The 12,943-nt window shown below is 42.8% G+C and overlaps 1 protein-coding gene across 6 annotated transcripts in view; it reads right to left on the minus strand.

The window, feature by feature from the left end:
* The window catches only part of tns1b (tensin 1b), a 127,786-nt gene that overhangs the window by 62,409 nt on the left and 52,434 nt on the right, over nucleotides 1-12,943 (minus strand). For all 6 annotated transcript variants that reach the window (XM_088003326.1, XM_088003330.1, XM_088003308.1 and 3 more), the window contains exon 3: nucleotides 9,411-9,448. In XM_088003326.1, the coding sequence (XP_087859452.1) occupies nucleotides 9,411-9,448 (38 nt within the window). The remainder of the gene's footprint in view (nucleotides 1-9,410; nucleotides 9,449-12,943) is intronic.

A 12,943-nucleotide genomic window follows, 5' to 3' on the forward strand; every position in this document is an offset into this window, starting at 1 on the left:
GAGCTAAGCTAACGGTTTAATGAGGAAACACGGAAGAAAATTAATATTTTCAGAAAAGTTCACAAGTTTCACTCATTTAACGTTTAATTTCATAAATCTGAAAGAAATCCAGACATGTCGGCAGGTTTGGGATTTATAAAATTCTCAATCAGTTTATCGGGTAAGTAAATCTGAATTTTTATCATGCTAACTTTTTTCATAATGAAAATAAACTATCGTTTATCGTAATGATAACGATAAACTGCGCGATTATAATAACCGGTCCCTATGACCAGGACATGTTACTATGGCAACACGTCACCTGGATGTTGAGCTGTTAGCATGTTGACTGTTCTTCGGTGAGAGGCTTTTTCAGGCTCACTGTAACACTGACTGCTGCTGCAGCCTGCAGAATAAACATCCACAACTCTCTGAAGATAATTAGATTTTTTTCTCTTTGGGATTAATAGATATTATTTTATATGAACTGTGGTGTGTTTATGAACTCTTCAGTGCCTGTTAGACACTTTAATCATTTTTATTTAACGGTGGGTTACTTTCTTTTCCTCAAAAACTCACATAAAAAAGTAAAACTATGGCTTCATATTATTGAAATTCGCTCCATTATAAGACATTTTTCAAAGGAAATCACATATTTGTGTTAAGGTTTGCTGCTGCTCTCTGCCTCGCCTTGGAAAGGTGAGCAGAACCGTAAAACTAACAGTTAAATGTGTATAATATCCTGCTAATTAGCCTGGCAGAAACCAAAACATGGAAACTGCTGAGAGTTTGGCTTTGAAGTGGAAAGTTTCTGGTGAAAAGCGGCTAAACGTCGAGCATAAAGAGGCGGAGTAATTACAGCAATCAGAAGCGTTTCAGTGGATTCCTCTCCATCCTCCCATTCTGTGGGATTTCTGCAAACGTGCCGCGAGGCTGGAGAAAACCAGTGAAACCAGTGAAACCAGAACACCTGACAGGAACCTTTATAACATGTAAAAGTTTAATCGGCTCAGAGCCTCCTCTGCTGCTTCCCAGCAGACAGACTCAGGAATGTTTGCTGCAAATTTGCTGCACATTAAAAATTATACGTCAACATGGAAAACATGGCCGCCGCTTTGATGCTGGCAGGAGGTAATTACATGGAAGGAGCACCTTTAACTGCAGTGTTGCTCCCAGATGTCGGGACATTTCATTCACTATTAATGACAAGGAAGGAAGGAAGGAAGGAAGGAAGGAAGGAAGGAAGGGAGGGAGGAAGGGAGGGAGGGGGGAAGGAAGGAAGGAAGGGAGGAAGGAAGGGAGGGAGGGAGGGAGGGAGGGAGGAAGGAAGGGAGGGAGGGAGGAAGGGAGGGAGGAAGGAATCAAGGGAGGGAGGGAGGAAGGAAGGAAGGGAGGGAGGGAGGAATCAAGGGAGGGAGGGAGGAAGGAAGGAAGGGAGGGAGGGAGGGAGGGAGGGAGGGAGGGAGGGGGAAGGAAGGAAGGGAGGGAGGGGGGAAGGAAGGGAGGGAGGGAGGGAGGGAGGAAGGAAGGGAGGGAGGGAGGAAGGGGGGAAGGAAGGGAGGGAGGGAGGAAGGAAGGAAGGAAGGAAGGAAGGAAGGAAGGAAGGAAGGAAGGAAGGAAGGAAGGAAGGAAGGAAGGAAGGAAGGAAGGTTTTATACCTGAACCATCAGAAAAAAGCAACGCTGGGATTATTTCTCCAGCTCCTGAGGTGCAACACAAACCTCTGACTGAACTAAAGTTTCTCTTTCACGTTTCAGGCCAGAATACCGGAGCTCCTCTTCCCTCCAGACCTCGAGCTTCGTGGCAGGCTGTTATCCCATCAGTCTCCAATCAATTTACAATTAGCTGTAGTTCAGCAACAGAAACCCAACAGTGTTGAACAGCAGCTGCTGCTGCTGTGTGAATGAATCATTACTTATAAGTATTAAAATAATAAGACGGTCTTGTGTAGTCGGTGACGCAGCTCCTCCAGCAGGCGTCTCCTATGTGAAGACGAAGGCAGCAGATGTTGGTTGGTTGGCGTTTTGACTGAAACGGGGTCAAATGTTTCACTCCAAATGTTTTTAAGGAGAATACTTTGAAAAACGTAGAATCAAACTGAGGCTACAGAGTTTAAATTACCTCCAGTTACAGGAAAACAGAAAACGACAATTCAAATCAACAAGAGCCGAAATGGCAACACTGTTGCGTTTGGGTCCAGAGTTTGTTACATGATCCCAAACACTGAATCCCACTGTGAAGCAGCTCAGGTGTTACGATGTGTTGACATTCCCTTATCTGCCATAACCAGAATATTCTGGTTTCACAAACTTTAAAGTGGAAATAAACCCGATGTAAAGGCTTAGCCCCGCCCCCAGGCAATTCTGGAAAAATCCAACTAAAGTGGGTGGAGCCGAGAGACACAGAGGGGCGTGGCCAAGAGTCTGGATGAGTAGAAGGGTCAGGGGTCAGGTAGCCAACCTCACAACTTAGTCACATATTTAGCAACTCTTTTGATAAAGTAACTAGCAACAAATCAACAAGCTACGTCCCTTCAATTTTTTCAAAACGTGACAAATCTCGCAATTTAGGTAAAAAAAAAATTTGACAACTTAAACTTATTTGGAAAAGTGACTTGCAATAAATTTGCAAATTTTTCAAAAAAGGGAATATCGTCAAATGTAGAAACTGTTTAAAAAACAACAAAAAAACAACAAGCAACAATATTGAAAAAAATTGACTAGCCTCAAATCTCTGGCTTATTTTAAAAAGCAACTCGTGACAAATTTGGACAAAAATCGGTTAGCGTCAAATCTAGCAACTTGTTTTGAAAAGAGGCTAACGATGAATTGAGACTTTAAAAAAATCAACTGCAGTAGCTCCCTTCAGCCCACAGAGGGCAGCACAGACAGTTTGGTGTTAGAGAATTAATGCCACAGTTTTCATAGAAACATAAACATGGAGCCCTAAATGACATATTTAGACAATTTATACACAAAAACAGTTTATTGGCTTATTTGGCATTAGCTACTCTTTCATGTTTCCAGACCATCACACTGACAGCCTACTGAATTAGATTCACATATTTCTCAATAACTTTTGAAAAGTACAAAAACTTAAGTAGAAAAATCTGTGAAAAAAATCTCTAAAACTGAAGCATGAAATCAAAACCCAACATAAAATCCATGTTTCTCCTGACATGCAGGATTAACGTCGGATCGTTTCGCCTCTCGATGTCCAGACAGAAAGATGAAGAGTTAATGAGAGAGAGCGGTCCGGTCCGGTCCGGTCCGGTTCCAGAGTCTGACTCAGGCTTTCCCAGACAGCATCAGAGCCCTTCGCTCCTGCCGCATCAGGAAAATCCTGCGCCTGGAAGCAATGAGCATGTAGCAGATTTCTGGGTGGGGATCTGAAGGAGAAAGGGCCAAACCGAAGCGTTGGGGTCGTTTTCAGCCAACAGAGGAAGCTGGACGTGAAACGTTCATGTGTGTGAACAGAAAGGCAGAATGTTCTGATGCTGCTGGCAGATCTGGGGAGTGGCGTTTTAAATCCCGGCTCCTCCATCACTGTCTCCGCCGTTCACTCGGCCTATTGTTGACATTCTTTCCCTAAACTCCTGATTACTCCATGGAGTGCAGCGCTGGGCGTTCCTGTTTGTTTTCTCCGCTGTATCTAAGCACATTTCACTACTGTACTCTTACCAAACCCATGGCCGGCAGCCAGCGCTGGTTGTGAAAGCTGTTTGCTGCTGCAGCTGAGAACATGACAGATTGTTGCTCTTGCTACATATCAGTGCAGCTAGCTGCCCTGTTATTAGCATACCTGAGCTCAAACGGCTCATTTAACACTAAACTCACTGCTTTAAATACCAGAAACGTTCTAGTTTGACATTTTTCAACACCTCTTAGGGGATGTTTAAGATGTTCTCTGCTGGGGAGTCGGCGTGCTGAGGCTCCTGATGTTTTGGAGAGCAGGCTGCTGAGCATGTGTTCTGTCCGCTGACTGCTAATTGAGTTAGCATGATAGCTGCTGGCTGCGCCTGTCTTTAATCAGTCTCAGCCTCTTTCTGCAGCTACTGTGGCTCCGCATGAACAGATCGTCCCACCAATATGACCAACACTTCTGCCAGGGCACCTTCCTCTCAAAATGGCCGACCTGGAAGGCGCTCTGGCAGAGCAGGTTCACCTGTACCGATCTGAGGGACCATTTCCACTTTCCAAAACATTTAGATGGAAAAAACAACTTTGGGCAGGTTGGTAAAATTTGAGCTGCTTTTAACAACATTTGTCGGTTTTAGAGGAAAATTATTTTGAAAAACCTAATAAAATGCAGAATGATTGCGCTTATTTTATTAGATAACTTATTTTGAATCTATTGAACGTGATATGATCAGTGATTGGTTAATCTAGTGTCTACTGATGCAGTATTAATGTAAAGCAGAAGTCCAGGGACAACGTTTGACTTCAAGGGACAAATCACCACAAAAGACACAAGACTCATCATGTTCAGATCCTCCAACAGGAAATCCAGAGACATTTTTCTGTGGCGGAGACACGCGGCTCAAAGCTGCTGGTGATTCTGCATTGTTAACACAACATAATGTTTTTCTTTTTTTCACAGACTCCCCTCCTCCACTCTGAGCCTCTGTGTTTCGGTAAATTTGATATTATAGAGAACTGACTGATGTAATAAATGTTCAGGCAAAATATCCACATTATTAATTGATTTCATAAAGTTTATTTGTAGTTATTAATGTTGAGTATTTTTAATATTCTCTTCTACTCAAATATGCAAAAATGCGAATAAGGTGATGACATCATCCAGCGACTTTTTAAGACAGCCAATAAATATTTTCCTTGTTGTGGAAACAATGAACTGAATCCACTTCCTCTGCAGGGCGATCACACTCTGCACTGTTAGCTTGCAGAGCTAGCCGCTACTTAGCATGCTAGCTTGATATCTGACAGCTTCCCCCCTTTAACCAGACCTGCTTTAAAACTTTATCTAACATCAACTGGTACAAAAAACATAAAACAAGAGTTGAGTAATCTATGCTGCTATGCAACTTTTAATCAAAAATGCTTTGTTTTTGGCTATAGCATTGTGGCTATCAACATGCTAGACAGCCGCTACTTAGCATGCTAGCTTGATATCTGACAGCTTCCCCCCTTTAACCAGACCTGCTTTAAAACTTTATCTAACATCAACTGGTACAAAAAACATAAAACAAGAGTTGAGTAATCTATGCTGCTATGCAACTTTTAATCAAAAATGCTTTGTTTTTGGCTATAGCATTGTGGCTATCAACATGCTAGACAGCCGCTACTTAGCATGCTAGCTTGACATTTGACAGCTTCCCTCTTTAACCCAGCCTGCTTTAGAACTATGTAATAATAACAGCTACTAAAAGTTAAAAGGAGAATGTAATAACATATGTTGTTCTATAAATACTTTATACAGTGAAGTAAATGTGTTTATATTACCAATGATTTAATATTAATATGTGGATACTTAAACATTTGGGCTGAGTTCACCCATATTTATCTGATTATATATATTTTTTAAATCTCCTCACATGTGAGTCTGCAGGTGTTTGAACGGTTTGGAGGTAATAAATAACAAAGGACAGGTGGAGTGTTGTTTTCCTGGCTGAAGCAGGAAATTTATATCTTCAGATGATCGTTCAAATATGTGAAAAATGTTGGAAAAACTTCTGACTTGCCTGTCTTCAACACCTCAAATCCACAATAGTTTTTCACCAGTAAAAGGCAGAAATTGATTTTTTTAAAGTGTTTTAAGGACCCTGACCTGGTAACGTTAAGTGTCCTGATATAATCCCATCAATAATCATTCAGGAGCCACTAAACAATACACCTGTTTGAAATGACTGCTGGCTGTACCACTGAATGTTTTTCCAGTCAAATACCTCAGAAATATTAGCTCCTGATTTGCACCCATTACCAAAATAGCCATAAAACTTTCTGTAGGACAGGACAGTGACTCAACCAATCACTGTGATTGTTATTTATTACTGCATAAATTGATTTGTCCTCTAAAAGTTCCAGTAGCGAGCCTCGCACCTGCTCAGCATGAAGAAAAAACTAAACTACGACTGGAAATGTTTTCATAATTAGCTACTCAGAAGGAGATATGAGCGTTTCCTTTGGCAAACAAGTGGGAATGAAGGGGAACACATTCATCAGCGCGCCAGAGGCCTTTAACAGGACCATGAACCCGCTGAGAGAACTGAAGGGTCACAAACAACAAATCTGAAATAACAAAGTCACCCAGACTCCACTTTGTCAAAACATTCATCTGGAGAATTTGAAGAGGTGGAAAATTGAAAACAAGTGCTTCATTATCCTGAAGTAAGGAATGAAAAACAGGAGGAAGCAGGTGGGCGTGTCACTGCACTTTGCTTTTTGGACATTTTTCCTTTTAGATCAAAACCGTTTCCCTCTCAACAGACGGATTTCATTACTGCTCTAGAAAAACAAAGTCTCAGTTTCCATCTCGGGATGATTTGGTGAATTTGCTGTCAGTAATTTAACAAACAAAAATATCAGGACATTAATCCTGGCAGTTATCTTGTTCTATATTTTACTGAGCCGAAACGAACCACAGAGCTTCTTCATGCCATCTGACTTGGTAAAGTTCTGGGTGGAGAGTTTGACTTCATCTATTATCTCACCCACCGGGTCCAACAGCTGAAGATTGAAAACATCTAGTCAGAACCAGGTAAAACCTCCAGGTGTGCCTCAGACCTTTTCTGCCTACATTAATGATGGAGTCTAAGCTGCTAGCAGTTCTCATATCCAGCTGTTTGCTGATGACGTCGTGCTAAACATCAAAAGTGTTTTCACTCTGCACCAGTTGAGCCTCATGTGTTTTCACAATAATCCAATTAATCACACGATAAATCAAAATGAGATCAATAATTTCCATTTGCTTGATTTACTGTTATTTTCTTTCTACCAAAAACAGGATTTATGTTGTTTTGGTCTTATCTAGTTATTTTCTAAAGGATAATTTTGTTCACAGAGACTTCATAATTGTTTTATTTATTTTGGACAATTAAATGTCTTCCAGTGTTAAATATTCACTAGAATTTAAATGGAACAGCCTTCACCCTCTTCAAAATAAAAGCATGAATATACACGTCTAACTACATGACGATTTCTTAAGCTTCAACACGGATGTCAAACTGTGAAAGGTTACAAAGCAGCCAAGTAAAGCACTTATGCTAAATATTTTCAACGTTAGCAAAAATGCACATTCAGAATTAGCTCGGCTATTAGCAAATTAGCAGAAATGTGTCGACTACTGGTTAAAATAACCAAGTTTCAAACACTATTCTCAAAAATCTGCATATTAAGCTCTCTACAACAAACAAAACCTACAAAACATTTTGTTTGCATCTTGATCGTTTATGACTAATCTCACATCTACCGTCAGCCCGTAACCTTGTGCTAACATCAGTTAGCAGGATGTAATTAGCCTGTTTTGTTCTCATTTCTTGTGGAAATTAATATGTTTATCTGTTTTTTGTTTTTTTAACTGAATAGGGAAAGCTTCAGCTGTTTGAAGACATTTTCCAGACAAAATGGAGGAAAAGTCAAAGGATTCTGACTTTTAGAGGAAATTCCTGCCGTTTCTAATCGCGCTCTGCTTCCCTTCGCTGCTGTTTTTGGCTCCTTTCCGTCGTCACCTTGATGAGAAGTTTTGCAAACAAGACTGGACACATATTTTACATCCAGCTGTGAACAAACAGGTCTGATGACCATTTGTTTGGAAGTTAAATATGAAGCTAATATCATCCAGAAGGTGGTTTATGGGACCAGTTTTGGTTCTGCTTTTAAAAACAATCTTCTGCTTCAGTCTGGACTGAGAAACGATAGCGATCACGCCTGACCCTGTCGCAGTCACTCCCTTGTTTTTCATCTCAGGCTTGTTAGCAAATTACTTCCTGCCCAAAGCGATGACAAATATCAGCCGAAATGTTTAGAAAAGGAAATAATCCTGCGGGTTTGGAGATGGAAAGTGGCTGATTTGTCCGTTCTGGACGTTTGACCTGCGGCTTCCTGAACGTTATCAGCCGCTGTGAGCCGCGTTTATTCAGCACGCTGCGATCTTCATCTGCATAGAGACCGGAGCGGGTCGGACAGAATCAGAACCGATGGTTTAATGGAGTCATCTTTGTTAGTTTGGGCTGCAGTAAGGTTTAGGTGAAATGGCACCCAGCCATCTGTCTTAAGGAAATGACCATATTTGGTCATTTTGGGTTTTGTGGTGGTTGGTTGGGGACAAAATGACACATTTGGCAGCTCCTTCCTGGTTCGGTCATCTAACTCATAAATTAAATTGGAGGTGTGATTTTTACGCCACTGTTGATGTTCTGATATAAACATCATATTAAATAACTTCTAATGCTCCAGAGAAACAAACTGACAAAACTTGTCATGCAAATTTCAAGTGAACTTTTAAAATGTTGCCAAAAATAAATAAATCTGAATTTCGTGTCTCCATCTTGTCAACCAGGCTACATAAAATGTAATGTCATCAGATGCTTCATGCCTCTGGTAAGGCACAGACCTGCCAGCGGATGGGAGAACTTATTCAGTAAATCTGTTTCCATCTTTAGCGTGTTAGCTCTTAAACGGAAAAAACAAAAACCACTTTGACCGAGTGTAAAAACTTTTTTGTGAAACTGAGAAAGTTATTTTGAATTTTGACATTTCTATCCACCATTTCTAGTGGGACACATCAAAATGTTCATAACGATACGTTCATTTATGTTCCATCTAATTCATGGACGCTCTTAGCACAGCTTTTACATTTCAGCTTCATTTCGTGTTACTGTTGAATCTGTTGCTGTTTTTTACACTTTAAGCTACATTTAATAGTTTTACATTGTGATAAATGTTAAATTTGGTCATGTTAATCAGCTGAGTGATTTCTGTGGTGGAAGTCCCCCGCCTCCCCCCTCCCTGCACTCCTGGCATTTCCTGTGAGTAAAACAGAAAGTTGCCGTCGTTGGAAACAAGAAGCCGTCTCCCTGCTGGAAGAGGAGGGCGATGCGTTTGGGCCGGATTTAGCTGTAAAGCTAAATGGACGCTACCGGTTCATGTACGCCATCTTTCTCTAACAGGAAGACGATTCCGAGGATCAAACAGCTCCATCCAGAGGGCTTTATTTTTAGACCTGAGGCGATCTCCAACACGCAGAAGCTCATCCAATGTAAACATATTCTGGTACATTCAGAGCTTGTTTAGACATTCTTAGCATTTCTTTTTCTCCTCCTGAACCATAAACTCTCCAGAGACCCCCTCCTCTCCACATCGACAGGCCCTAAAAGGAAGCCGACTCCGGCCTAAAATCAGCTTTTTATCAAGACACTTGCTTCCCTTTGGAGTCTGGAGGTGTGAACTGGTGAAGAACGATCTGCTTCTTACCTTGGCTTCACATTTCTTGTGGCACGCCGTTCGGCAAACTGGAGAAAACACAGAGAGAAACACAATTAACTCCACAGGCACTTAAGATGAAAACGTCCAAACAGGCTTTTCTGAGCAGCTGGACCTGCCCAACATCTCAACACAAGCAGAAGGATGAAAAACCTGCTAATGTGCGAATAGCTGAGCTAATTTTCTACTTAGCTCTTTTGCTGACTTTGAAAATGTTTAGCACACTTAGCCTTAGTTTATCATTTCTGATCTATTTGAAGCTTAGTCCGGAAACAGTGGTGAGCAAATGTCCACTAATATACTAATATCAAAGCTACTTTTTAGCTTAGCACTTTAACGTTAGCGCACATGCCCCTAAATATCTGTGTTCATGTTTTGGTTACCAACTGTTAAGGATTATTCAACCAGTTAGCCGTTTATATTTATGCACTTCCAGGCTGAAATCCAACTGAAAGGGGATGGAAAGAAGGTGTGGGGGGGAAGACATGCAACCGAGGAGCCACGTAGCAGAGTTGTAGTCAAGACCACCGAACCTGAGACCAAGACCAGCGCCCTGCACTACATGACACAATAAAATGAAGTGCACCTATCAAAATTGGTTCTCAGATTGATCTGAAAGATCCACATTTCCATAAAAACACCTAGATATTAAATACTTAGAGCTGAAATATATTTAACCAGTATCAATTAAAACTCATTTCATTCTGTTTTGCTTCCATCGCTGTGCTACAATCCGCAGAGGTCTCCTGCCATCCCTATAAAAATAACGCCCTGGGCGGTTGCCCATATTGCCCATGTCAGAAACCACAGCTGTCTGCACCATTAAACCATGAAACATAGCAATTAACAGTAAACAACACTATGAACACTGTCCAACGGCGCAACAAGCAGAAGGAGCACCGCGACTGTTCTCATCCTCCCTCCCACTGCATGTTTGCCACCATGACAGGAGACGAAATCAATCAATGAGCATGCTCTGTGTTCATACGTTCAACTTTTACTTATTCGGCAATTAAATAAATGTGTGTGTGTGTATATATATATATATATATATATATATATATATATATATATATATATATATATATATATATATATATATATATATATATAGCTGACTGTATAGCTCAGTGGGTAAGACACCAGTCTACCACCTGGGAGACTGGGGTTCGAATCCAGGTTGGGGCAAGTTACAACAGTGCAATTGAGCTATGCAGTGTGGGTCCCTAGGCAAGACCCTTGGAGCTATATAGCCTACCTCATACAATGAGAGACACTGATAAGCATGACATGCCGGCTCAGACGTCGCCCGGCCAAACAAGGTCTGCGTCAGGTGCTGGGGAACCAGAGCACCTTGATGAAAAATGGGCTACTGGAACAAGACGGAAATGGGCGAGAGACGAAAACATGGATCTGTTGGAATGCTACTACTCAAGTAACCCTAGTCAGAGGGGTTACATGCAAAGACTGAGGGTGGAATGGTTACTTCGACACCCACAGTCTACAATGACTGCCAAACAACTAGTAGCTCAGTGCTCCAACATCCGCAAACGGCAACTGCTATCACAACTTGAGATTGACGAGGTACAACACAAATGCTACGGCATAAGGGAGGAGCCCAAAGGTAAGGTCAGGGGGGAGTTAACTACTCCCCACCCCGAGACTGGGTATGCAGCCCCAGTAATGAACGAACTATCAAAGCTGAACGAGACAGCAACTGACCTGAGAGAGAGAATAAAGCTGAACGAGACAGCAACTGACCTGAGAGAGAGAATCGTGGCCCGAATGAACACCAGGCAACCCCGACGCCAATTACAACGGCTGAGTGAAGTACCATCAGAAAGTCTCATTGAAGATGTGAATGCAGCATTGAGAACAATCCCTACCATCATGGAAAAGACGGTTAGAGGCTAAGATCAAGATAACAAGGAGGGAAGTGAGCCAGCTGTCAGAGCTCCTAAGGGGTGCAATGAAAAGATCAGTACCCAAACAAAGGCTCCAAGCCTTGGCCAGCCGCCTAAAGAGATACACAAGAGAGAATGAAGCCAGGAGGATCAACCGGCTCTTCTCCACCCAACCAGCTAAAGTGTACTCTCAATGGCAGGGTACTAACAACAGAGCAGACCCACCAAGGCTGGAGACTGGACTCTAAGAGCCTATTGAGGAAAACCACCCTTGAAGCCAACTGCAAACCGCTTGCACAAGTGTCCATCAAATGTGGCATATACCAAGGAGATGCTCTGCCTCAGCCAAATCATCAACAAGACTGGCTATGGATACCGACTTAAGAATGGGGCCACAATCAGTCACCTCCTCTACATGGATGACATCAAGCTGTACGCCAAGAGCGAGCGAGACATCGACTCACTGATCCACACCACCAGGATCTACAGCACTGACATTGGGATGTCATTCGGACTAGAGAAGTCCGAATGAAGGTCGTCCGCACAGAAGGGGTCTCACTCCCAGAGGGAACGATAGCAGACATAGAGCACAGCTACAAGTACCTGGGAATACCACAAGCAAATGGCAAATGGCCTCGATGAGGTCACAAGGAAAGGAGCCACAGCCAAATACCTCCAACGAATAAGGCAAGTCCTGAGAAGCCAGCTCAATGGCAAGAACAAGATCCGTGCAATAAACAGCTACGCCTTACCAGTAATCAGATACCCTGCCGGAATAATTAGCTGGCCAATGGAGGAGATGAAGGCCACGGATGTTAAGACTCGTAAGCTACTAACCCATGCATGGTTAGTAGCTTACGAGTCTTAACATCCGGGTTCCACCCCAAATCCAGCACCCTGAGACTGTACACGAGCCGTAAGGAAGGAGGCAGAGGACTAGTGAGTGTGAGAGCCACTGTCCAGGATGAAACATCTAAGATCCATAAATACATCAAGGACAAAGCCTCAACGGACGATGTGCTCAGCGAATGTCTCAGGCAATGGGGAACAGAGGACGAGGTGCTGGAGGAACCATCATGGGAAGACAAGCCCCTACATGGGATGTACCACCGACAAATAACTGAAGTGGCTGATATCAGGAAATCCTACCAATGGCTGGAGAAAGCTGGACTCAAGGACAGCACGGAGGCCCTCATCCTGGCCGCCCAGGAACAGGCCCTAAACACCAGAGCAATAGAAGCTCAGATCTACCACACCAGACAAGACCCAAGGTGTAGGTTGTGCAAGGAGGCCTCTGAGACAGTCCAGCACATAACAGCAGGGTGCAAGATGCTGGCAGGGAAAGCGTACATGGAACGACATAACCAAGTGGCGGGCATAGTGTACAGGAACATCTGTGCAGAATATGGACTGGAAGCCCCGAGGTCAAAATGTAGCAATACCAAGTGACCACAACATCAGGAAAAAGGAGCATGAGAAACTGGAGAAATACCAGGGCCTCAGAGAGGAACTGGAGAAGGCCTGGAAGGTGAAGACCACAGTGGTGCCTGTGGTCATCGGGGCCCTCGGGGCAGTCACCCCCAAACTGGAGCAGTGGCTCAAACAGATCCCAGGAACAAC

The sequence above is a fragment of the Poecilia mexicana genome, unplaced genomic scaffold, assembly GCF_051168715.1.
Source record: "Poecilia mexicana isolate PSO_F unplaced genomic scaffold, ASM5116871v1 scaffold_2, whole genome shotgun sequence".
NCBI classification, from domain to species: Eukaryota; Metazoa; Chordata; class Actinopteri; order Cyprinodontiformes; family Poeciliidae; genus Poecilia; species Poecilia mexicana.